The sequence below is a fragment of the Choloepus didactylus genome, chromosome 8, assembly GCF_015220235.1.
Source record: "Choloepus didactylus isolate mChoDid1 chromosome 8, mChoDid1.pri, whole genome shotgun sequence".
Lineage (NCBI taxonomy): Eukaryota > Metazoa > Chordata > Mammalia > Pilosa > Megalonychidae > Choloepus > Choloepus didactylus.
In genome coordinates this window covers 25431706-25458262 of record NC_051314.1, presented here as the reverse complement: position 1 = coordinate 25458262, position 26557 = coordinate 25431706, and the positions used below count along the sequence as shown (strand labels likewise).

Genomic DNA, 26557 nt, shown 5'->3' with positions numbered 1-26557 from the left:
CTGTCACTCAAAATACTTCACTCCCTATAGATTTTAACTCTTTAGCCAGGCATCAAAGGCATTCCCTAGTCATACTTTAATCCATCTTTCTGATCTTACATTCCCATTTACAAGCTCTGTTTTCAACAAGACGGGTAATCCACGACTCAGTTCTCTAACAAACACTGTAGTTGAGTACCAACTTGAGTCAAATTTGCCTGGAATAACCTGTATCTTTGCTAATCTCTGTGCACAAACACTGGTTAGCTATATGAATAAAAAGTCAGGTAAAAATTTCCTTCACACTTGATACAAAACAAATGTCATGTGAACTGAAGAGTTAAAATAAAGGGTAGTTAATTTAAAAAAAAAAGCATTTAAAAGGCAGGAAAAAATATATAGATCACTATCTCATCTCTGAATGAATGGAACATAACTTTCCAAGTAATAGAACAAACACAAAAGAAAATACAAACAGGACAATACAAAATCTTAAACTTCTGTGTATCCAAAATATTAGAAAACAATAATGGGGAAAAAAAAAAGTAATGGGGGTTATTAGATTAAAAAAATTGAAAGACAAACAGCAAAGGACTATTTCCCTAATTAAAAAAAAAAAATCTATACAAACCTATAACAAAAACAAGACTCCAATAAATAAAAAGATAAAGGATATCTATCACAAGAGTTCAAGAAATTAAATGGCTAATAAACATAAATAATCAAACATTCTAACATTCAAAAAAGCAAATTAAAACAATGAGATACAGTTAAAAGTAGCTCTCTCTGAAAGGTGCAATTATAGATAGTTTTACTGACTTTACATCGTTTATGTATTTTTCTGTAATAAGCATGTGTTGGTTACTTGGCTAAGAAACAAAAGATGCCACTTGCCTCCTATCACATTTGCAGCAGTTGTTGCTTTTGTTGTTGTTGTTGTTGTGTCCCTGTGTGTGTGTGTGTGTGTGTGTGTGTGTGTTTGGGGACAGGCAAGAGCAGGTCGACTGTTTTGTTTTTCATGTTAAAACTCAGTTCCAGTGCTGGTGCCAATGCTAGAAAATGGGCAGCCTCACTCCTAGCTATTTAAGGGTGTAAGTCAGTACAGCTTTCTGGAAAGCAGCCTTTTAAAAATATTCATACCCTTTGACTCAGTAATTATCCTTCTAGGAATGTATGCTAAGGAAAAAATTGAAGATATGAGTAAAGACTTACATATGAAGATTCTGTTAAAATGATATTAATAAAGCAAAAAAGGGGGAGGGGAGACTAAATTTCAAATAACCAAGAGGATGACTTAACATGCTATGGTATATTCATAAAATGGAAGCTTATGCAGCCATGAGAAAAGAATTTTGCAAATAATTTTTTTAAAAATGAAAAACATTCACAAAGCACGAAAACAAGATAAATTTTATGAAGAAAAATATCCCAATTCGGTTTTAAAATGCCATTTGTGCAAAATGTATACATATAAAACTATATAAAATATGTACACACACAGATCAGAAAAAAAGAGCAGAAGGAAATTCATCAAAATGTTAAGTCTGTCTTTTTTTTTTTTTAGGTTATAAAATCATGAGGCTCTTTCTTTCCCTTATGTATTTTTCCCCAATGGGTATGTATTTGCATTAGTTTTATAATAAGAAAAAAAATAACATTTTAAAACACTTGAGGAAAAGAAAAATGTTCATAGCCTCTGACTCAATAATTTCATTTCTAAGAATCCAGAAGATAAAAGTTCATACTAAGGGTGGTCATCACAGTGTCTTTAAAGTAGGAAAAAGCTGGTTCAAAGCAGCTGTAATACAATAAGAAAATGGCAAATTAGGGAACATTCATTTAATAAAGAGTTATAAAATCACTAAAAAGCATATTTACAAAACATCTTAACACAGGAAATACTATGGAATGTCAGGTAAAAGAAAGCAAGATATAAAATTGAATATGTGTTACCTCAACTACTATATATATGCATATATTTATATGTGTGCATATAATATGTATGTATATATACATATATGTGGATGTATGTATATATACACACCGATCTAGAGAGAGCGAGATGACTGGAAGGCAGAAACACACAATGCAAGCAACGGTGATCTTTAGGTGTCATTTAGTTTCTCCTTTTCTTGCACAAAACCGTAAGCTCTGTGTGGGCAGTGGAGAGGCAGAGACCGTGGTTGCCTTGTCTGCTGCTGAGCCTCTGGCACCCACATGGTGCCCGCCTGGGGTAACAAAAGGCAACTGAGTACGTGCCAGATTCTTTTCCAGGTGCTTTACCTGGATCGTCTCGTGTAATCCTCAGAACAGCCCTGTGGGTGGTCCCGTTCTTATTCCAGTTTACAGATGAGGAAACTGAGCCAGGGAAGGAATTTAAGTGCCTTGCCCTAGGACGCCCCAGAGAGAGGCAGGATCTTTCCGACTCCCCCACATCGGAGAGCAACCCATCTCTGAAATTCTCTGGGTCTTATCTGTAGCCCCAACTGGTTCTTACCTTACACTGCCCCAGGCTCTTGGTCCCCTTTTTCTGTGTGTTTGTTTTGTTATCACTAGTCTATAAGTTCTTTAAGAATTAGCCAGATTTCTCTAAATCCCATCCCCCTACACACACCACACACACACACACACACACACACACACACACACACACACACTCCATCCAGTAATGTATTTTCCACACAACATGGTTTTGTTGACTGCCTGACTACCTTCCTAAGAACCAGAAGTTTTAAGTCAAGCCTTCAATTTTGGAAAATAAGGAGTTTAACCTTCTGATGTTTTGGCTTTAAAACTGGAGAAAGAATTGACAAGAATATTTGAATGACTGAAACAGAAGGTAACAAAAAGAAACAGGGCAAAGATGACCGGCTGCCTTGGAGGCAGCATGTGTGTCAGTCATGATCACAGACAGTGGAGTCCGGGTGCCAGGTTCAAATCCCAGCTCTGACACACGCTATCTGTATGACCCACGGCAAGTTACATAATCTCTGTTTACCTCAGTTTCTCCAACTGAAAAGGAACTAAAAAAAGTACATGAACAACATAAGGATGTTGTGAGGATTAAATCAATTAACACATATAAAGGCTCAGAATGATGCCTTGGCACATGAGTACTATTTAAGGGGTTTGAGCGATTAAAATAAATCTAACTTTTTGGAATAAATGGGAATGTTCTCATATTGATTGTGGTGGTGAATGCATAACTATGTGATTACACCAGGAGCCATTGATTATACACTTAAGATGGACAGAATGGTGTATGAATAAAACTGCTTTTAAAAAATCTAATTTGGAAAATAAAGAACTTCAATCTGACCCACTGTTACAAATATTAAAGAATAGAATCATTTGACATCTGGTCCAGCCTTTTCTGAGGATACTAAAGCCCAGGAGATGAGACTTGCCAAAGTCATTCCCACAGAGCCTCATCTCAGCTCAAGTCCCTGGAAGACTCCTGAGGATAAGCCAACCTCTGCTTTTTTCTCCCAAAATTAAAGGACCCAGACTCATCAGGCTGGGGCTACAAACATCAACATGACATGGTCCTGGCCTCTGCCCTCAGGGCCAAGCCCACCTGACCACAGGCACCTGAGAGAAGGAAAGCCCAAGACCAATGATTTTTGCATCACTTATCCTTCCAAGAAAAGCCTCCATCTGGGTTGACATGCTGTTCCCCAAAAAACTTCAGGGAACACTTCGTAAGCCAACCAGACCAAAGGAAAAATTTCTGTTCCTAAACGTTCTCCATTTGGAACTACAAATGTACAGCTCCATTTGCAGTGGTTTACAATCAACCTCAGATATTTGAACTCAGGATCCCAAATACGTTAATAAGAATTTGAGCAAACAGAAAAGTTTAAACTCACTTGAAAATCCTTCAAGTTTGTTTTTGATAATTGCAAACCACAACCCCAGAGAAATTAAGATAGTGTTTTTGTTTATTTAATCAAATCAATTATTCTACACTTCAAGTTGTTCTAGAAAAACGAACACACAGATTTGAAGGTCAAGAAAAAAAGATAAGGAAGGCAAAAACAAGAGGGGAAAAAAAACAACCTTTTTCTAGAGAATTTCGTAGGTTACAAAAAAATGAGAGAAGCCTCGATTTCCCCCCACATGCCACCAAGCTTTCTGTAAATCTTCCTGATGCTCAACAGATCAAAAAGCTACTCTAGCAGTGAATGATGACATAGGTTTATGATATCAACATCATCCCATGGACCCCACTTAATGTTCACCATGGACACCAGTAAGGCACCAATTATTATCCTCATTTTACAGAGGAGGACAATGAAGCTGAGACGAGATCAAGTAACCAGTCCAAGGTCTCATTTCTTCATTTGTAATATATTTCTATCTTCATAAACCAAACTTAGAAGAAATTTGACCCTAATTTGACCAGGTTTGACCCAAACTCAACCTCTGTTTGTATTTCACCAATGTGCCTGATATGTTAGGACACAACTGGACCAAAACACAAATTTCACATTTATGTGCTATTCTGTCCACAAGAAACACTATGTGAATTAAGATAACTGGGCCCAGCTGAACCAAGGCTTATAGGCATACACAAACTACAAATGTACACACACACAAACACACAACATATATACACCCTCTGTATCTACCAGCTTCCTCAGTCCACCACGTGGGTTCTGAGCCACACCCATCGCGTCTGGTGTTACATACAGCTTTCCCTCCCCTCTTTCCACCACTTTATAATCACTGACAAGCAGCAACCATCTCAACACCCACTTCCATGAACAAACTTAAGGTCTTTTTCAAGGTAAAGTGCCATGTTTACCTTTGCATCTATTTCTTAACCATTGAACATGCAAAACTGTTCCACTGTTTTTATTAGGTTGCTATCTTACCCGTTAGTCCTGTAAGTCCTGTGGTTTTATTGCACAATTTTGCAAAGCGTGTTGAATATTAGAACGCATATCCATATTAAAGCAGAGCTGACCCTACAATAGTTTTTCAGCAGCAACAAATGTTATCTGATATGGTTGTATTCACTTAATATCCTTTCTGCTAATAGTCTTAGTGAGGGAAATAGAGATGAGTAGAAAGTGTGCCTTTGAAGGCTTAGGATGAAATACAGGCAATTCAGAAAGAAGGTGCTACTACAGAATCACATTAACCCTTAGAGATTTAAATCTAAGTTGTATCCGTGCCAGATAACTAATTTTTAGCCAGAAACTGTTTTCCCCAACAACCATTCCACTGTAAATCATTTTCCCTTTTACAATAGCCCAGTGTTAGATGCCAAGAAGTAATTGTCCAAGGTGTCCTTCTTTTAGCAATTAAGGTATTAACATCAATAGAGTTATCTCCCCATGACACCCCAACCTTCATAATGTAAGAACTGACCCTTCCCCACCTCTGAACACGTGGCTATTGCAGGAATTCCGTGTCCTTCTGGGACCCTGCCCCTCCCACCCAGCTGCAGTTGTCAGTCCAGGATCGAACCCTGACTCACGCTGGGCCTTCAAGCCAGATGATCAGAGACCGTCCCTTATTTCTTTGTTTTTACTTTACAGCTCTATTGAGGTATAATTGATGTGTAATACACGGCACACATGTAAAGTACACAATTTCATGAGGTTTGGCATGTGAACACACCTGTGAAACTATCACCTTAATAAAGATGCTGAACATACCATCCCCCAAACATTTCCCTACAACCCTCTGAATTCCCCCTCTGAATTCCCCCTCTCCCTCCAGCCACCCTGCCCATCCCCAGGCAGAGTTTGATTTTCTTGCATTTCCTAGAATTTTATATAAATGGGATCATACAGCATGGAGTCTTTTTTTGTATTTTGGTTTTCCCACTTAAAATGACAGGAATTTTTTTTTCAATAAGCATTTACTGCACACCTACCATGTGACAGATACTGTATAGGGTACTGGGGGTTAAAAGATTAATAAAGCACAGTCTCTGCAATGAGGAATATCACAGCCACGGGGGAGACTAACAAACATCACACGACAGGACAGATAGGAGAAACTTAACAAGGGAATCACGGACCTGGCCCCAGAGAAGATGTTTCAAAAGTCATTTTTATTGCACCTATTATTCTAAGAGAAATTTTCATTTTTCCCATCAGTTTATACATTTTGCATCAAGATCCTCTCCAGGGAAAAGCAATCCACGACAAACAGAATTACTCATCTGTATAATTAATAATGCATATGACATTTATACTACTCCCACGGAGAGATAAAACTATACTTGTTATTACTCTGTAAGTAATGTCAGTAATTCTGGCTACTCCATAGAAATACACCATGCTTCCTAAACTTCCAAAAATAAAACTACATGCAACTACATTCAAAATAAGATTACAGACAGTAATGCTTTAATGACAACCTAATCTTAAATTAAGTGATTTAATAAAAAAATGTAACTGCTTAAAAGAAAAGTACATTTTGCTTCGAGGGAAAAAACCTTCCTCAGGAAAAAGAAAATTTAGTCATTATCAAAAGACCAAATCCTAGGCACACTATCAAGAATATTTCCTTAAAGTAGAAAAGGAATAAATATCAGTGCCTTCCATATGCCATTCACTGAGCTAAACCCTTTTCATTCGTTATCTCAACTAACCTCACAGAAACTCCCCATGAGGTAATAAATAATCATCCTCAATTCACAGATGAGGAAAATGAAGCTGAGAAGTTAAGTAACTGGCTCAAGGCCACACAGCTATAAAACCATATAATCCAAGTCACCACACTTGAGACATAGGAGATGCTTCAAAATGTCAGTTTCTTCTCCTTTTCCGTACTCATCCATTCACCCAGTGTTTTCCCAGATCAGCAGTTCACAGCGTAGTCCAGGAACCACCCCTCCTTTGGGGGGATCTTTGAGGTCAAAATTATTTTCACAATGATACGAAGACACTGTGGTAGACAGAATAATGATGTCCACATCCTAATCCCTGGAGCCTGCAAATATATTAAGTTACATGGCAAGGGGGGAAGAAAGTAGCAACTTTAATCAGCTGACTGTAAAATAAAGAATTATCCATGCAGGCCCAACGTAATCACAAGGGTCCTTTTAATGTGGAAAAGGAAGGCAGAAGAATGAGTATCGAGTGAGGCAATGTGAGAAAGATTTATGGGCCACTGCTGGCTTTGAAAAAATGGCCCCCAAGCCAAGGAATGCAGGCATCCTCTAAGAGGTGGAAAGGGCAAGGAAACGGAGTCTCCCCAAGAGCTTCCAGAAGGAAGCACAACCATGTCAATCCCTTGATTTTAGCCTAGTGAGAGCCATTTCAGACTTGTTGACCTCCAGAACTGTAAGATAATAAATTTGTGTGGTTTTAAGCCACTACATTTATGGTAATTTGATACAGGAGCAATAGGAAACTAACTAGTACAGACTTTATGTGCCTTTTTCATTCTTGTTCTCTCACCAATGTACAGCGGAGTTCTCCAGAAGCTACATGTCGTCTATAAGGCAGAATCAGATCTGAGGACCCAGCTGTTTTGTGTTAATGCAGACAAAGAGATTTGCAAAATTGTCAAACCCTGACATTTTTCTAATGTTCCTTCATTTTGGAAAACAATTATTTTTCATAAAAAGTTGTGTTATTTATACTAACAGGTAATGGCTTCATTACTGTTATTTTAAATGAATCAATACTTACAATTTTAAGAATCTCTCAGCTTTAACCTCGAATAGTGTCACTATGGATATAACCTATAGAAACAAAAACTCTGGAGTTCTCAATAACTTAAAAGTGCATAAAAGAGTCCTGAGAGCAAAAAGTTTAAAAACTACTGCCACAGCTAGACCTGCCATGTTCACTGTAATGCAAAAGTGCCTAGAACATAGATAGTGCTCAAAAAATTTTTGTTAAACAAATGGATATTCCAACAACATAAACAATGTTCAGACATTCTGATATTAATCTGGTTTCTCAAGTAAATTTTCCTTATCAAAAGAAAATGCTCTGAGATGCCAAGGAAAGCATTCAAATCTACATAAAGAGTTAATCCCTAAATATAAACTAACACAATTATATTCAGATTTATATATCAGTATCTTATAAATTCAGTAAGCATGCCCAAAAAACCTGGTAAACTGAAAAAGATGAAGTTAAGAACCAACCCATTAAAGTATAAAAATTTCCAAGAAAAGTCTGTCCTGATAAATCAGCTATCTCTCTTTCTCTCTGCACCATCTTAACTATAACATGTAGTATTTAACTTTAAAAAAAAAAATACAGTAATATTTTCTTCTAAGTATTGACACACACGAAGCTTTGGAGGGAAATGGTACTCTTCTTCAATCAGTTAAATGTATTTTTTTTAACATATGGGAAATTATAAAGAAATGAAAGATAAGATTTTTCCCCCCTTCCTCTAAAATACATCTTGTCAATAAGTCAGGACCATGGCTGATGACAAACTGAACGTGAATTAACTCTGCATCTGACTCTCAAGGTGTTCTAATAGAAGTACAATGCTCACAGTAGAAGAGCCAGTAGCTTCCCTTCATTTTGAACCAATCAGATGTTAAGTGGCTTCGTGAGGCCACAGTCAGATGCATCCATTTCAAAGGGACAGGGACAAACCACAGCGCATTCAAAGATGAGCTTCTGAAATACTGACGTCAAAGGGGAGGGGCAGTGATGATGCACAAGTGCCGTCTTCACATTTAAACAGGAATCATATGGAAGAGGAATTCCTCTCTGTGACTCACTCCATACCAAATAAAATTGGCAACCCTGTGATCATGTGACAAACCCAGGCAGACACCAGATGGTCACTGTGCTGGTTTGGATGTATTACATCCCCCCAAAACGCCATGTTCTTTAATGCAATTTCATGGGGGCAGATGTATTCGTGCTGATTAGGTTGGAATCCTTTGATTGTTTCAATGGAGATGTAACTCAATCAACTGTGAGTGAACCGCTTGATTGGATTACTTCCATGGAGATATGGGCCTTGCCAATTCAGGGTGGGTCTTGATTTAATCACTGGAGTCCTATAAAAGAGCTCACAAACAGAAGGACCTCAGAGCAGCTGAGAGGGACATTTTGGAGACGGCCGCTGAAAGCAGACTTTTGCTGACACTTTGTAGATGCTAGTCCAGTGTGTGCTCTAGAAAGCTATGAGAGGACAAATGCCCCAAGAGCAATATTTTGAAGAAAGCACAGGAGCTGAAAGAAGAGCTGGAACACAACCCGGGATCAGCAGATGCCAGACATGTGCTTTCCCAACTAACAGAAGTTTTCCAGATGCCATTGGCCTTCTTTGGTGAAGGTATACTCGTGTTGATGCCTTAATTTGGACATTCTCATGACCTTCAGACTGTAAATTTGTAACCAAATAAACCTCCTTTATAAAAGCCAATCCATTTCTGGTATTTTGCATTAATGGCAACATTAGCAAACTGCAACAGTCACTAATAAAGTTGAGGGCAAAAGGGATTCCTTCTTCTACAGAGGACTGGACTCTATGAGCTTTGTGGGGGGGAGGGGGATCCAGTGAATTCATTCTTTCTTCATCTGTGTCTAATATGCTGGTTAAAATCATTCTATTGAGTTGTTAATTTCAATGATTAAATTTTGCATTTCTAGAATTTCGATTTGGTTCTTTTAAAAATATGTCTGGAATATAGACCCGGCATCGTGGGATGGAGAACATCTTCTTGACCAAAAGGAGGATGTGAAATGAAACGGAAAAAGTTTCTGTGGCTGAGAGATTCCAAAAGGAGCCAAAAGTTCACGCTCGTGGGCACTCTTACGCACAATACAGACAACTCTTTTTAGGTTCTAATGAATTGGAATAGCTAGCAGTAAATACCTGAAACTATCAAACTACAAGCCAGAACCCACGAATCTTGAAGATGATTGCATAAAAATGTAGCTTATGAGGGGTTACAATGTGATTTGTCCAGTGTATGGATGGATGAGTAAAAAAATGAGGATAGAGAGAACCTAAGATGGCGGCTAGGTGAGACAGGGCAAAATAACACCTCCGTGAAAAATACTAGATAAAAACCAGAAGGTGACCCAGAATACCAGTTTCAGTGATGCACCAGCTGGGCAAGGTCTGCTAGAACCACAGGGGCCGTACACTTGGGGAAAACAGGAGTCTGCATTCTGAAACGAGTGAGTAAGCCAGCTGAAAGACCCACAGCCACGCTGCAGTGTGGGGAAGCTGGGGGTTGGCATTTAGAGACGGACTGGTTCTTTTAAAAAAAAAGGGAAAAACCCAGGAGCGGCTGCATTTGCGACAGTGAAAACCACACAGTGAAGCATGGCAGAAGCAGTCTGAGCCAGCCTCTCAGTGTCTGGCATGGAGGATAGCCTGCTGCAGATGCCCTCAAGGCCAGGGGAGCGGAGGGGAGAGCCAGAAGGAGAAAGAAACCCCGCTGCTTGCAGCCACTGCCCGGTGGGCTGGAAGACACTCCTGCCCGGGGCCGTGCCCACAGCCCAGAGCAGCGCCAGTTGTCCCAGAGCTGGGAAGGAGGAACTGTGCGAGGAGTGGGGAGGGGTGGAGATGCCCCGTTCAGCCATCTTTGCATCAGGTTGAGAGCGCCCCTGCATGGCCTGGCGGCCCGGGGCTTCCCTTGAGGGACGGCGCACACTTGTGACATAGCATAGCCTTCCCTCAGCAGAGGTCCTGGAAGATCACAGCTGAGAAGGGGGGCCAGCTCGGAAAACCCAGGGAAGCTACGTCAATGCCAGTGGTTTATGGGTCAGCATCAGAGACGATCAAAGGCAGAACTGAAATGAAGGCTTAGACTCTTGCAACAGCCTTGAATCTCCGGAAACACCTGGGAGGTTTGAATATTAAAGCTGCCCTGCCTCCCTAGTCACCTGGACACACGCCCCACATTCAGGGCGGACGGCTCCAGCAACACACCCAAACTGAGTTCACCAACTGAACCCCACAAGAATCATTTCCCCACACACCACAAGAACAAAGTTGACAACTGACTTGAGGGCTATAGGTGACTTGCAGATGCCATCTGCTGGTTAGTTAGAGAAAGTGTACGCGACCAACTTGTATTTCTGAAAAATTAGATTGGTATTTTTTTCTTTCTTTTTTTAACAACTTGAAAGAACCCGATCAAGCAAAGCAAATGCCAAGAGGCCAAAAACAACAGAAAATCTTAATACATATGATAAAAACAGATGATATGGAGAACGCAATCCCAAAGACCCAAATCAAAATATCAGAAGAGACACAGTACTTGGCACAATTAATCAGAGAACTACAATCGAGGAATGAAAACATGGCAAAGGATATAAAAGACATGAAGAAGACCATGGAACGGGATATAAGGGACATAAAGAAGACCCTAGAAGAGCATAAAGAAAACATTATAAGAGTAAATAGAAAAATAGAAGATCTTATGGAAATAAAAGAAACTGTTGGCCAAATTAAAAAGACTCTGGATACTCATAATACAAGATTAGAGGAAGCTGAACAATGACTCAGTGTCCTAGAAGTCCACAGAACAGAAAATGAAAGAACAAAAGAAAGAATGGAGAAAAAAATCGAAAAAATTGAAATGGATCTCAGGGATACGATAGATAAAATGAAACGTCCAAACTTAAGACTCATTGGTGTCCCAGAAGGGGAAGAAAAGGGTAAAGGTCTGGAAAAAGTATGCAAAGAAATTGTTGGGGAAAACTTCCCAAAACTTCTATACAATATAAACACACAAAGCATAAATGCCCAGCGAACTCCAAATAGAATAAATCCAAATAAACCCACTCCGAGACATATTCTGATCAGACTCTCAAATACTGAAGAGAAGGAGCAAGTTCTGAAAGCAGCAAGAGAAAAGCAATTCACCACATACAAAGGAAACAATGTAAGACTAAGTAGTGACTACTCAGCGGCCACCATGGAGGCGAGAAGGCAGCGGCATTACATATTTAAAACTCAGAGAGAGAAAAATTTCCAACCAAAAATACTTTATCCAGCAAAACCCTCCTTCAAATTTGAGGAAGAGCTTAAATTTTTCACAGACAAACAAATGCTGAGAGAGTTTGCCAATAAAAGACCTGCCCTATTTCAGATACTAAAAGGAGCCCCACCGACAGAGAAACAAAGAAAGGAGAAAGAGATAAAGAGAATTTTAACAGACATATATAGAACCTTACATCCCAAATCACCAGGACACTCATTTTTCTCTAGTGATCACGGATCTTTCTCCAGAATGGACCATATGTTGGGACATAAAACAAGCCTCAATAAATTTAAAAAAACAAAAAAAAACAAAAAAAACCAATTGAACATATTCAAAGCACATTCTCTGACCACAATGGAATACAAATAGAAGTCAGTAATTTTTGAATTGTAACGCCATTATTTACTTCCTACATGATATAAAATACACAAACTCTAATGACAAATCAGTGGTTTTGAACTCAATGTAAAATATGTAATTTTTGACAAGAACTATATAAAGGTGGGGGATGGAGGAGTATAGGTACATAGTTTATGTGTCCTATTGAAATTAAGTTGGTATCAAAGAAAAACAACATTGTTATGGATTTAAAAGTTTAATTTTAAGCCCCACAGGAAACACAAAGAAATTATCAGAGAATATGACCATAGAGATGAAAAGTAGAGTTTGGGTTAAGAGAAATGGGGGAAGGGGCAATGGAGAGTTAAGAAATGAGTGTAGGGTTGCTGTTTGAGGTGAAGGGAAATTTCTAGTAATGGATGGTGGGAAAGCGCATTACAACATTCTAAATGTGATTAATCCCACTAATGGAAAGCTAGGGTGGGGGTGGAATGGGAAGATTTAGGTTGTATATATGTTTCCACAATCAGGGAAAAAAAAAAAAAAAAAGATAGTCTAAATAGATGATATTTGAATGCCAAGGATGAACTTGGATGGGATTGGAGGATAGAGGACAGGTGGCTCAAAGAGACACTGTTGAGACATAAGGAAAAGGAAATATAGAATGTAAGCTTCGTATCATTGTTGAATCTCTTGTACTTCTTAGCTGTGCTTAATGGGACTGCATAGAAGAATGTTCTTGTTCATGGGAAGTGTATATGTGAATTATAGTGTTTGTTCAAGGATGGGTGCAGCTAGCTCTCATACGTTCCAAAGACAGAGCAATAGATGATGGACGATAGATAAGAAGGGAGGGAGGGAGGGAGGGAGGGAAAGAAATACCACTGTGACAGCATGTTAAAGTTGGTGGATTGGGGTATCAGGGGAGGGGGGTCAGGGTATGCTGGAGTTCTGTGTATGGGGTTTGTATTGTTTTTGCAACTGTTCCTATAACTTTGAATTTATTTCAAAATAAAATTAAATTAAAAAAAAAAGAAAAGTGAGGATAAAAAAAAAGCACCCAGTGTTCTTTTTTATTTTAATTGTTCTTTTTCACTTTAATTTTTATTCTTATTATTTTTGTGTCTGTGGTAATGAAAATGTTGAAAAATTAATTTGGGGGATGAATGCACAACTACATTATGGTACTGTGAACAACTGAATGTACGCTTTGTATGACCGCATTGTATGTGAATATATCTCAATAAAAATGAATTTTAAAAAAATATGCCTGGAACTTTTAATAGTCTCATAACGCTTGCTTACATTTAAAATTTTATCTTTACTTCTCCAAAATTTTTAAACATTATCAGATACTTATACATATATTCTTTACCTAATAATTCTCATAGATGTAGTCCTAGTGGTTCTAACTCTGCTGTTTGTTGATACTGCTGGTTCTCACTCACGGTGGCTTCTTTGGGCACTTTTTAAATTTGGACTGTGAGCTCATAGCCGACTGATCTAATCTTCAGAAGCCTGAGAGATCTATGTATAAAGTCTTTTTATCCAAGGAGAGTTTGTATTTGCTTCTACCAAGAGTCCCAGGGCACAGAAAAAATATCTAGAGCATAGGCCAAGAAAGACAAGTTTCCCTCCTATCTCCCTGCATGGGAGGCAGCACTGCGTAGTGCTTTGGGGAACTGGAGAGTTAAGGAGAGTCTTAAACAGCTCACATGTCTAAGACCTCACCTGCCCACGGCCTTGACTTCCCTCCCAAACAGGCACAGCCAATAAGGCCCAACAAATGCTCCCACGACAGGGCTAATCGCCTTTCTGGTTTTAGCTCCCTCTTCATTTTTAGTCCCTGAGATTTCTCTTCAGTTTCTTAAGAGCTCAGCTATGCATCCAAAAGAATGTTCTTTGTATTTTTTTTTTTTCTGCATGTGAGTATTCTGTAAAAAAAAAAAAAAAAAAATGTTTCTAGTCTACCCGGTTATTAAAAGCCAAAGTCCAAAAGAAGAACTTCTGAAGTATAGAGGTCATCTGTATTTCCACACCTCTTCAAAAGATGAATACAGGGTTGGTTTCTGCCCTTATGAATCAGAATCTCCAGGGTCAGGTACTGGGAATCTCTGCTATTAAACAAGCTCCCCAAGTGATTCTGATAGGGTGCAGCTATTGCAAATACCAAAAATTTGGAAATGGCTTTGGATCTGGGTACTGGCTGGAAGAATTGTGAGGCATGTGATAGGATAGGCCTGGACTGCCCTGAAGAGACTGTCAGTAGAAATGTGGACGCTAAAGGACTTCAGATGAGGCCTTAGGTGGAAGTGATGAGTGTGTCATTGGAAACTGGAAGAAAGGTGATCCTTGTTTTAAAACTGGCAGAGAACTTGGCAAAATTGAGTCCTGATGTTGGATGGAAGGCAGAACTTGAGAGTGATGAACCTGGATATTTAGCTAAGTGTGGAAAGTGCAGCCTGGTTTCTCCTTGAAGCTTATAGTAAAATGAAGAGGAAAGGGATAAGCTGAGAATTGAACTCCTGGCCACAAAGAAATCAGAAGTTGATGGTTTGGGAAATTCTAACTTTCCAGAAACTGAGTGCCCAGAGAATACTACTCCGCTGAACATGGAACCTGTCAGCCATCTCACTGCAAATCAGGACTGAAAATGCATTATCCAGAAAGGATTTGTGGAAAGTTCTTTAGTCTGAAGGTTTGAACCCCTGTGTACTGCATGCAAAACCGACAACTTTTTGCAAGGTCTAGATAAACAGAATCACTGCCAGCCTGGACTAAAATGGACAGAAAAGGGACAGACTGAAGGAAAAACGACTTCAAAGGCAGAAACATGGAAGTTCATGGAAGCTGAGGTCTGGACCAAAGACATCTTCTAGGGCCAAGAGAGCAAGCACATCTGTGTGCGTGGAAAGGGTAAGTATGCTCAGCACTCGTAGAGGGCAGGCTCTGTTGTTCAGGAAGAGCAAAACCACCCCAGTTTTCTCAGATGCCTGGGGGACTGTGGAGAGTCTGGCTGCCACCCCAATGTTTGACAAGGGCGGAGCCTAGGGCCTGGCCACCATCCCAGTGCTCGGCAAGGGTAAAACCTTCACACCAGTATTCGGGGAGTGCAGCACCTCAGTACTCGGGGACAGCACGGCCGCTGTGCACGCACTTAGAAAGGTTGGGGCTGTCACTCCATCAGGCCCTGAGGACAAAACATGATTCAAGAGATGACTCTGGGACCTTGAAATCTACTGGAGTATGCCGTGAAGGGTTTTGGATTTGTTTGGGACCCATGACCCCTATTTTCCTTCCAATTTCTCCCTACTAGAATGGGAATGTTTATCCCATGACTGTCCCTTCATTGTATATTGGAAGCAGATAACTTCTCTAGGTTTCAGGGTCCATAGATGGAGGGAATTGTGCCCCAGGACAGACCACACCTGTAACTGATTTTAATGAGACTTTGCACTTAGTACTGTTACTGAAATGGTTTAAGGCTCTAGGGATATAGTGATGGAATGAACATATTTTACATATGGAAATAACATGTCTTTGGAAGTCCAGAGGGTCAAGTGGGGTGGTTTCAAACTGTATGTACCCCAGAAAATCATGTTCTTAAAGCTAATCCATTTCTCTGGGTATAAACCTATTGTAAGTGGGTCTTCATGAGGTTACTTCAGTTAAGGCATGGCCCAGGGTAGGCTGTAATCTTCTTACTGGGGTCCTTTATAAACATGATGAATATAGAGAAGAAGAAGCTACAAAAAAAAGAAGCTGAAATCAATGAAACCCAGAAGAGAAGGGAGAAACCAGCAGACACCACCATGAGCCTTGCCATGTGGCAGAGGAGATGAGGATCACTGGTAGCCAGTCTTTGGGAAGAAAGCATCACCTTAATGATGCCTTGGTTTGCACATTTTTCTCAGCCTCAAAATGGTAAGCTCAGAAGCTAATAAATCCCCATTGTTAAAGCCAACACATTTCATGGTATCTGCCTTGAGCAGCCTAGGGAACTAAAACACCATATATTAGAATTTCCCAACATATATTCTTTAGAAGCTCTATTTTGAGCTATTACCTCAAAAAAGGTGTTCTGAAATCAAATTTATTTGAGAAGCACTATACCTACATCCTTCTCCTCGGAGAGTCATAAGGCATACTTGCATTTTAAAGGCTCTGAAGAGTCCAGCTATCCAGAGGATTCTTTAAAATATATTTTCCACATTTCTTTAACCACTCCTTTTTCTTTTTTTCCCACATCACTCAGATTGTGCCCCACTCTGAGAAATGCTGATCTAATTTTAAAATTATATAACATATATCTCTTTAACCTGCTGCAGTTCCTTGAGGAAAGGGTTTACATCTTCTGCTTATTCTGTACATACATCTTGGTTTGCCACAGCTTCCACAGCAAATTCCAGACTGGTTAGCTTAACCAACCAACTGTGAGGAATTCATCGTCTCACGGTTTTGGAGTCTAAATGTCCAAAATCAAAGTGTCAGCAGGCCATGCTTTCCCGAAGTCGGCTGTCACATGGCCCTCTGTCGCCTCCCATCTCCTCCTCACTCCTACAGCCACTGCATCCAATCTCCTCGGCTTATAAACACTGCTTATATTGGATTAAGGACCACCCAATTCAGTTTGGCCTCATCTTAATGGGATTTTTAAAGATCCTATTTACAAATGGGTTCACGTCCACCAAACCAGGGATTAGGACTTGAAATGTCTTTGTGGAGGACATGATTCAATCCACAACACACGCTAAGATTACAGCACTGTGCTACTCAGTCCTCACTAAATACATAATTTGTGATTCATTATTAAATGCTGTCAACTAAAAGCTCTGAATACATCCATCAAAATCCTGTAAAATCCTATAAAAGCTTTCACACTAATCCCCATACTTCTTTCTACAATGTAATCTACTCCATAGCCCAGCCAAGTAGCCAAATCTTCTGAACAGACCAGGCTCTGAGATTACTTCTAAAGAAAAAAATTACACTAGGCTATCCAAATTTATGGCTGGAGCAAACCCTCTTGGAAAAGTAAGAATGTTTCCATTCTGTACATTACAGGACAGGCTGATTATCTGATGCAGATACATCGAAGGCCAGGGAACTCAAAGAAGACATGTATAAACGCAGTACAACGGAAAATAACGGACCACACGCAAACACATCCATCTCTTTAAATTACAGTCACACAAAGATTTCTTAGAATTCATCACTCAGGGGCAGGATTTCTCAGCCTTGGAACTACTGACATTTTGGGGTGGGTAATTCTTTGTTGTAGAGGGCTGTCCTGTACATTGTAGGATGTTTAGCAGCATCCCTGGCCTCTACCCACTAGATCCCAACAGCATCCCCTTACCCCCAAGCTGTAAAAATCAAAAATGTCTCCAGACATTGCCAAATGTCCCCTAGGGGGCAAAATATCCCTCTGTCCCTGTTGAGAACCATTGTTCTAGGGGAAAACTGCAGTGGCCAACATTTTTGCTAGAGGTTATTAGTCTACATTTCTTTGCCTAATACTACAAAAACGCTTTTCTTTCAGCTGAGTTTGATACCAAAGGCATAAACATTACACTTAGAAAAACCTCAAATTCAAAAAAAAAAAAAAAAAGGAAAAGATCTCAGTTGAGGGACATTCTGCAAAATATGCGACCAGTACTCCTCAAAATTGCCAAAATCATCAAAACCAAGGAAAGTCCAAGAAACTGTCACAGCCAAGAGGAGCCTAAGCAGGCATGATGACTAAATGTAGGGTAGTGTCCTGGATGGGATCCTAGAACAGAAAAAGGACATTACTGGGAAAACTGGGGAAATCTGAAGAAAGTATGGACTTTAGTTAATAATAATCTGTCAACATCAGTTCATTAATTGTGACAACTGTATCATAATAATGTAATCAGTTAAAAGTATGAGAAACTGAGTGTGGGATTTATGGAAACTACTCAATATTTCTTTAAATCTAAAACTAAATCTAAAAACTGTTCTAAAAAATAAAGTTTATAACAAAATGAAATAAAAGAAGGAGAGGAGATAAAGAATAAAAATCATCTCTTCCCTGCACAGGATTCATTCTGGGAGCCCCTTCAAAGCGAGTATACCTGAACAGATCATTTAGATTAAGGCAAGAGATCAAACAGCCTGAAAGAAATAATCAGAATATGAAGAAACAAAATCCTTTTGTCCTCTTATAAAATGAAAAAAAAGAAAAATAAGTGTTTACATAAATAAGGGAGTGTTTCTTCTGACCTCTCACTCGTATAAGACACTGCTCGAGTGTTAGCCCAAGGAAAGCTTTCCCTTCCTCTCCCCAGCAGTTATCTCTGATGCCAGCATCCTCAGGGCCTGTTGTTTATCTCCCCGAAGCTGAACTGTCACATATCTGTTTAAAGGTACAGCTCCAGGCAAGGGTCACCGTGGGCCCCTCCCTTGCAGCCTCATCCATCTGCGAATCATCAGCCTTTAAGTCCCAGCTTGGTGCTCAATAAACGCGAGTTGAATGAGTGCAAGGTGGGCACATACACTCACAGGGGCTTCAGCCAAAGGGGAGTAGGGACCCTGCAGCCCCAGACAGTGGGGAAGGGACCGGCTGCTAGGAAAGTCAACTTAAAGTCCCCTCATTCTCAGGAAGCAGACAGGAGCAGCCTGTGTTTGTACTGGGGCAGTGAAGAGGGAACCGAACACACCAATTACCTAATACACAGATTATAACACTTGAAAAGACCTAGCCCCAACTGAGTGCAGCGCCCTCATTTTACAGGGGAAGAAACCAAAGGTGAGATGGTCAAGGCCCCACCACTGGCTGTGGCACCGCCCCAAGCAGAAAGAGACCTAGACCCTCCATCTCCATAAGCCACTCTGCCACTGCTAAGGGTGTCTAAGACCGACAGAGTTATTTAATAACTAATAATAATAACTAGCATCTGCTGAGCATCTGCTAGGTGCCCAGGCTGTACTAAAAATCCTCATGTTATCCTCATGTTGCAGTCGAGAAAACTGAGCTCAGAAAGAGTTACTGGTCGCCAAGGTTACAGAGCTGATAAGCTTCAAAATCCCCCTTGGACTGTCACCCCAAAGCTCTGGTCCACCCCTGATCTTTGTCACCCAATGTCGGCCACCTCATGCCACAATTCTGAACATTTTTCATGGATTAACTCTTTTATTCCTCACTGCAAGCCCATGGTGTTGGTACCACCAGCATCCCTATTTTGCAGGTGAAGAAACTGAAGCTTCATGACTTCCCCAGGTCAGCCAGCAAGCAGCAAACCGCAGCCATAAAATCAAAATGGCAAAAATCTTGCCCACAGTTTCTTATAAAATGAAACATGCAATTACCATCCGACCCGGCCATTGCACTCCTGGGTATTTATCCCAGAGAAACGAACTCTTATGTTCACGTACAAACCTGTACGGGAATGTTTATAGCAGCTTTATTCATAAGAGGCCAAAACTGGAAACAACCTAGGTGAACCAATGAACAGTTAAATGAGGGTACATAAATATCCACAGAATGTTACTTGGCAATAAAAAGGAAACTACTATTGAGACACCCCACACTTGGATAAATCCCCAGAGAATGATGCTCTGTGGAAAAAAAGCCAATTCCAAAAGGTTATATGCCATATCAGTTTAGAAAGGACAGAATTTTTTTAGAAATGGAGACCAGATAATGTCCCAGGAACTAGGGACAGAGGGGTAGGGCATTAGGAGGGAGGTGGGTGTGGTTATCAAAAGACAACATAAGAGATCCTCCTGGTGATCAACTGCTCTGTAAACTGACAGTGAAGGATACCCGAACCTACACAATACAACTGTACAGAACAAAACACACACACACACCACAAGTAAAACTGAGGGAATCTGAATAAGCTCTGTGGATTGTCTCAAAGTTTACACACTGGTTGTGATACTGTACTATTATTTTGCACAATGTTACCACTGAGGGAAACTGGATAAAGTGTAGGTGGGACTCCCTATATTATTTCTTACAACTGAATGTAAATGTACAATTATTTCAATAAAAATATCAATTAAAAATCTTGCCTGCTCCCATCAGATGAATTCACTGCCCTCCCCCCTACATGGGACATGACCCCCGGAGTGTAAGTCTCCCTGGCAACGTGGGACATGACTCCCGAGGATGAGCCTAGACCCGGCATCGTGGGATGGAGAAAATCTTGACCAAAACAGGGAAGCGAAACGAAACAAAATAAAGTTTTGGTGGCTGAGAGATTTCAAATGGACTCCAGTGGTCATTCTGGAGGATATTCTTATGTGCTATACAGATATCCCTTTTTGGTTCTTAGTGTATTGGAATAGCTAGAAGGAAATACCTGAGTCTGTCGAACTGTAACCGAGTAGCCTTGATTCTTGAAGACAACTGTATAACTATGCAGCTTACACAGTGACTGGGTGATTATGAAAACCTTGTGGCTCAAACTCCCTTTATCCAGTGTATGAGTAGAAAAATGAGGACAAAAATTAAATGAAAAATATGATGGGATGGGGGAGTGGGATGTTTTAGGTGTTCTTTTTTACTTTTATTTTTATTCTTATTTTTCTTTTTTGGAGTAATGAAAATGTTCAAAAATTGATTGTGGTGATGAATGCACAACTATATGATGGCACTGTGAACAACTGATTGTATACTATGGATGATTGTATGGTATGTGAATATACTTCAATAAAACTGGACAAAAAAAAAAACTCACCTGCTCAAAAGCTGAGCTAAATGACCACCTGGGTTTCCTTCATCTCTAAGACCTGCTATTCCCAATGTTTCCAAAGCCAGTCTTCTTTCCACCACACCACACAACCATTTGAAAAACAAATGCAAATTTAAACTCTTAGCAAGGGAAAATAAGTCACTTTATTTCACAGAATTCTGCATTGCTAGCCACTTTAGTTCCCTCAGAAAATTACTACAATTGATGAAAAGAAGCCTTTTGCTTTCTTTCATTAAAATGACTTCTAACCAAAAAATTTAAAAAAAAAAAAAAAACATGATCCTACAAAATGTCCTCTCCCACCAAACCTTCTCTCCCTTTGTCTAGGTGTCACCTCTACCCAAAAAAATTTAATATAATAATTTCGATTTCTAAATCTTCCCCTGAAAGCTGCACTGATGGGGTCTTGACCATCTCACCTTTGGTTTCTTCCCCTGTAAAATGAGGGCGCTGCACTCAGTCACGGCCAGGTCTTTTCAAGTGTTCAAGTCTGCGTATTAGGTATTTGGTGTGCCCTGTTCCCCCTTCACTGCCCCAGCACAAACACAGGCTGCTCCTGTCTTATCCCTGAGAATGAGGGGACTTGAAGTTGATTTTCCCAGCTCTTTTACACCAAATGGTCAGCGGCTGCTGGAAGGCTGGGCAGGGCAGGGGAAAGGGCAGTGGGTTCGGGACTGAGACGCACCAAAGGTGAAGGCGTGACCTTGATCAGGTTCCTTGGGTCTCGCCTTTCCCATCTACGGGACAGAAGCGTGGCAATTCCTCATAAGCTATCAGAAGAATTCAGAGAGACGGTCTGTGTACCTGCCATTCAGGTGCCCTCAGGGAATGCTAGTTCCCATTCCCTTCGCTCGCCGTTTCCCTTGGTAACAATCGAGCCAAGCGGATTTTATGTTCACCTGGCCATAAAGAAGTCACTCGCTGTAATCCCGTCCTCTCTGAGGTTAAGAAATAACCCAGGTCACTCCCAACCTGAACCCCTCCTATTTCAAGCAAATCCCACCCCTTCCCCCAAAAAAAGGAAAGAAACAGATCAGCCTCCGGACCCTGCCACCTGCCGGGGCAGCCCCACAGCCCTGCTCCAGGGACATCCCTGCTATGTCACTACTGTTACCGCTTGTTAATAAAAATACCTAACCGGGTGTGGAGGGTGACGGTTACCAAAGCGATGTCTGTGGAACCCCTTCCCCTCACCCCCGGAGCAGCCCAAAGCGCTTCCAGTGCAGATTTGTCTAAAAACCCCAAGAATTTATAAGACAGCTTTCCCGACAGGAGAAAGGTAAGAATTGTAAAGTTTCTGGGGGGCGCGTTTGTCCGCGATTCCCCGCGTCGCTCTGCAGAGGCGATGCCGCCGCGACTGGGGACGGGAGGGCCTGGAGGTCCGAGCAGGACCCGCTTCCCGGCTGACCGCGTGGGAGGGCCCCCGCCGCACTCACCATCCGTGCCTCTCTTCGCCTCCCGGTACCGCTCCCATAGGTAGCGCTTCAGGTCCGGGGCGGTCCCGGCCGCAGTGCACAGGGGCCGTGAAGGTCCCGCACGCGGACGCCCCCGGGCCGCAGTCCCGCAGCCACCCCGCAGGGCCGCCGCCGCCGCCCTGGCCCCGGCCCCCCGGGCCGCCGCCGCCGCCGTGGCCATGCTCGCCGCTGCCGCGCTGCGAGTGGCGCCTCCCGGCCGGAGCGCGGCCCGAGCTCAGCCCCGCGGGCGGGCGGCTCCTTGCGTCGGAGCACGTGGCGGCGCGGCCCACCCCCCAGGCACCCGCGGGACCCGGGCGGGGGCGGGAGATTGGGCGGAGGAGGGACGGGGAGGGACGAGGGCGGGGACTTGGCCTGGGCTCTGCCGCGCAGAACCGGCTGCGCTCACTTCCTGACCTGGAGGCACCGAGCAGTGGGCGTGCGGTGGCGCAGGAGCCTCCTCGGCCCGCAGGGACAGTGTCCCCACCACCACCACCCTCAGCACCGGTGACGATCTTCTTCGCACTAACGGCCGCCTGCAGTCTGGACCTCCCTGGATTGCGGGGACAGGTTCTGGGACGTCCGCAATCCCCAGCTTGGATCCATGCAGCCCCCTTGCCCATGGCCCTCCCTTCTGTTAAGGAAACTGGGACGGGAAGGGGACGGGGGTGTCCGTTCCCTTAAGGCCAGTTTACTGAATGTCTGTAGGGACTGAGCAAAAGGGACGTGGCCACGTCCTGGAGAGTTCAAATCCAAAGGTAAAGACAAAAATTAAACAAAGATGTACTCCTGATGTCCGTTGGGGTATTCCAACTCCTTAAGACCCAAAAACAGTTTGCAGGGCACGAGGGAGACCCTCGGGACACGGCCGCTAGACTCCTGCTCCTGCCTGCACTCAGAAGGACGCGTCTTCTCTCAGACCTACTCGGCTGCACCTGCTCTGTGCCTCGAGGGTCCACCAAAACCAAACAAACAAGCCCGTTACGGGGCGTTTCTGAGAAGGCTGAATCAGACCCAACTCCTCCAGGAAAGACAGATGGGCCCCTCCCTCCCCCCATCAGCTGAGAACCCCGGAACGGCAAAGATTACCAAGCTACCCAGCGGTTCCCTCTGAGCAGGGTGCTGGGTGAATACGGGAATCATTCTCAAGGCTAGCCCTCTGCTTGAGGGACTACATATGTGACCTAGGTGGGGCACGATCTAAGACAAATAACTCAAGGCATTAGTATATGTTTAAATTGTGGGCTGGAGGAGTTCCAGACGTTTCATGGAAAAAAGGTGGCATGTGGATTGGATCATGACAGATAATGATAACTACCATTTCTTGAAGGCCTGCTATGTGCATTAACTGATGCAATCCTCTCAGTAATCCTGAAAAGCAGGCACCACAATTTCTCCCATTTTAGAGATAAAGAAATTTAGGCTAAGAGCGAGGTTAAGTAATGCCCTTAAGGTCTCACAGCTGAGTCCATTCTTCCATTTAGCTTCCTAACATAGTATATAGGATTTAGTTGGGGGGTAGGGAAGAAAGTAGTCAGTGAGTAATCTTTAAATGGTAATGGTTATGTCTTACAAATATCTATAAAATGAGAGACAATTAAAATGTTTAAAACAGATAAATATACAGGCTTTAAACTGACTTTCTGGTTTATGTACATTCCAATTTATATCTTTTCTTGTTCATGTTTTATGAAAAAGTTTGGAGTGATTGTAATATTTTGTTTGCATGGAAAATTAATTCATTTATTCAAAATAGATAACAATATGAAAGTAACACGACTAGAACCTTAACATTGTTTTGATACATTTTTAGATACAGAATTTTGTGAGCTCAACATTATCTACCACATAAATGTGACTCACATAAAAATTGCTTTTTAGCTAAAATCAGTTACAAAATTTTAAGGGACTAAAAAAATCAAATCCCCAGACCTTGATTATCACCATATCCCATCAAAGAGTTCTAAATAAAGACAAGTGAAAAAAACTTATAGACACAAAAGAGGCCAAAATAATTTTTATTCTTTATTGATATCATTTGGAGTCATCAATAATTTTGTTTAAATTTGAGATCTTCTCTGCAAAAAATACTTCTGAGGAGATGAACTGTAATCTGAGTTGTGAAAAAGCCACTTTTCTGATATGAGCTCAGATATGGAATCCTGGGGGTTATTTGTGCAAAGAGGCCCTAGCAGGGGATGCTGGTAAATTGTGGTGATTTGTCCTTTTCCACTCTCGCTTTCAGCTGGCATAATTCTTTGCCTTGAGAGTTTTACTACACCATCCATTTTACCCAAAGCTAAAATCTTAGAGGAATACTCTTTCTTTTTCTTTGATGCCTCTTTTTCTGGGCCATTCCATATTTCAACATGGCTTTGTGTCTTCTGTCTGGTCTTTTCCTCAGAAGAAATGCAAATAATGGGTCTCAAGATCTTTTTCCCTTTTCCGGAAGCAAATTTTAATTTCTCTGCAACTGCAGGAGGTGTCAAGTCCCTGCTTTTGGCCCAAAGTAGCTTATCTGCATTCGTGAATAGTCCAGAATTCACTGTATTACAACTTTGAGCGCTGTGATAATTTACTTTAAGAAAGTTCTCCCATAATGAAGAGCCATTCCTAGAACCCTCAGAATATTGCTGGGTCGTGCCTTGTGGCCAACATCTCTTGCCCCGGATCCGCTCAATTTCCCTCAGAAGGCTGTGAAAGATCAAAAGTTATCAAGAGGTCATATACATATCATTAATTTCCAGAAACATATTTCTTTTTGAGATATGAAACAAAAACTCACTGCAGGATTCCACAGATTGATGAATGAGAAGATCCCAAATAGGTCGCCCTTAAATCAAGTGACCTATACAAATAGCCCACTGCCTCAATCATTATGTGATGACAAGAGTCAGTTAGCAATAACTGGCCTGCCGGATAAGTGAAAATGAGAATATTAGAATTTTTAAAAATTACCCGTATTCACATTTAAAAGAGAAGGATAAAATGAAAAAAAAAACACCCCACAGCCCCACATTTACGAAAATGTAATTGGCAATGGAACATCATCTACTGAAGTATCCCTGCCAAAAAACATTTAACTTGAGTCTAATCATGAGGAAACAATCAGACAGATACAAAATGAAGGACATTTGGAGGAGCTGGGGGGGAGGGGCAGACCTAGATTCTTGATAGCTGTCAATGTCATGAAAGACAAACAAGGCTAGGATCTAGTCAAAAGGACACATTATAACCATATGCAATGTAAGATACTCAACTATCCTGAATCCAAAAGCAGATACAAAGGACATTAGTGAGACACTTGGGGAAATTTGAATGTGAGCTATACATTAGATAACAGTCCTGTGTAATAGTTAAATTTCCTAAGTTCGATAATTGTATCGTGGTTCTATAGGGGAATGTTCTTGTACCTAGGAGACAGGCTGAAGTATTTAGAAATAAAAGTGTTATATCTGCAACTAGCTTTCAAATGGTACAGAAAAATGTGTGTGTGCATGCGTATGTGTGAGAAAGAGAAAGAGAATGCAAATATAGCAAAATGTTAATATTGGTGAATATAAGGGAAGTGTGTATAGATGTTTGTTATATTATTCTTGAAACTTCTCTGGAGGTTTAAAGTGTTTCAAAATAAATAACTGAGAAAAAAATTTTCCCAAAATTTGTTTATTTTTTTAATTAAATGTAAGAAGTAATAAAATTACATTTCATAATCTAAGCTGCAAATGGAATTCGTTTATTCATTTAAACCATTTACAAGGCTGCTGTTAAGTGGTTAAAGTTATACCACTGATAATAAATGTAATGTAAGGCTGGTTCATTTAGGGCATCAATATGGATATGGTTAAAGAGGTCACAGGGCATGTTGGGCTGAAAGCAATGACAAATGACCCAAGAGCTCTCTGTATTATTAATAATAACAGCTAATGTATATGAGGAATTTCCAACTGTCAGGCCTGTGTAATCCTGTAAGGTATAAACTATTGTCACTTTTTTATTCTTTAATTCTTTTTAATAGGACATGCATCCATATGATTCAAAATCAAACGTTATAAAGGTAAAAAGTGAAAAGTGTCTTTCCCATCTTTGTCCCCATCTGCCCAGTGTCTTCTTTTAAAATGTAA

General features: G+C 41.0%; 2 protein-coding genes across 2 annotated transcripts in view; both read right to left on the bottom strand.

The window, feature by feature from the left end:
- The window catches only part of NT5DC3 (5'-nucleotidase domain containing 3), a 68754-nt gene extending 46137 nt beyond the window's left edge, over nt 1-22617 (bottom strand). Inside the window, 1 exon segment of the mRNA XM_037847176.1 lies at nt 22419-22617. Coding sequence (XP_037703104.1) covers nt 22419-22617 — 199 coding nt within the window.
- Nucleotides 22618-24451: 1834 nt separating this feature from the next.
- Nucleotides 24452-26557, bottom strand: part of LOC119542578 (putative tetratricopeptide repeat protein 41) — a 120455-nt gene continuing 118349 nt past the window's right edge. Inside the window, 2 exon segments of the mRNA XM_037847353.1 lie at nt 24452-25127; nt 25219-25345. Coding sequence (XP_037703281.1) covers nt 24452-25127; nt 25219-25345 — 803 coding nt within the window.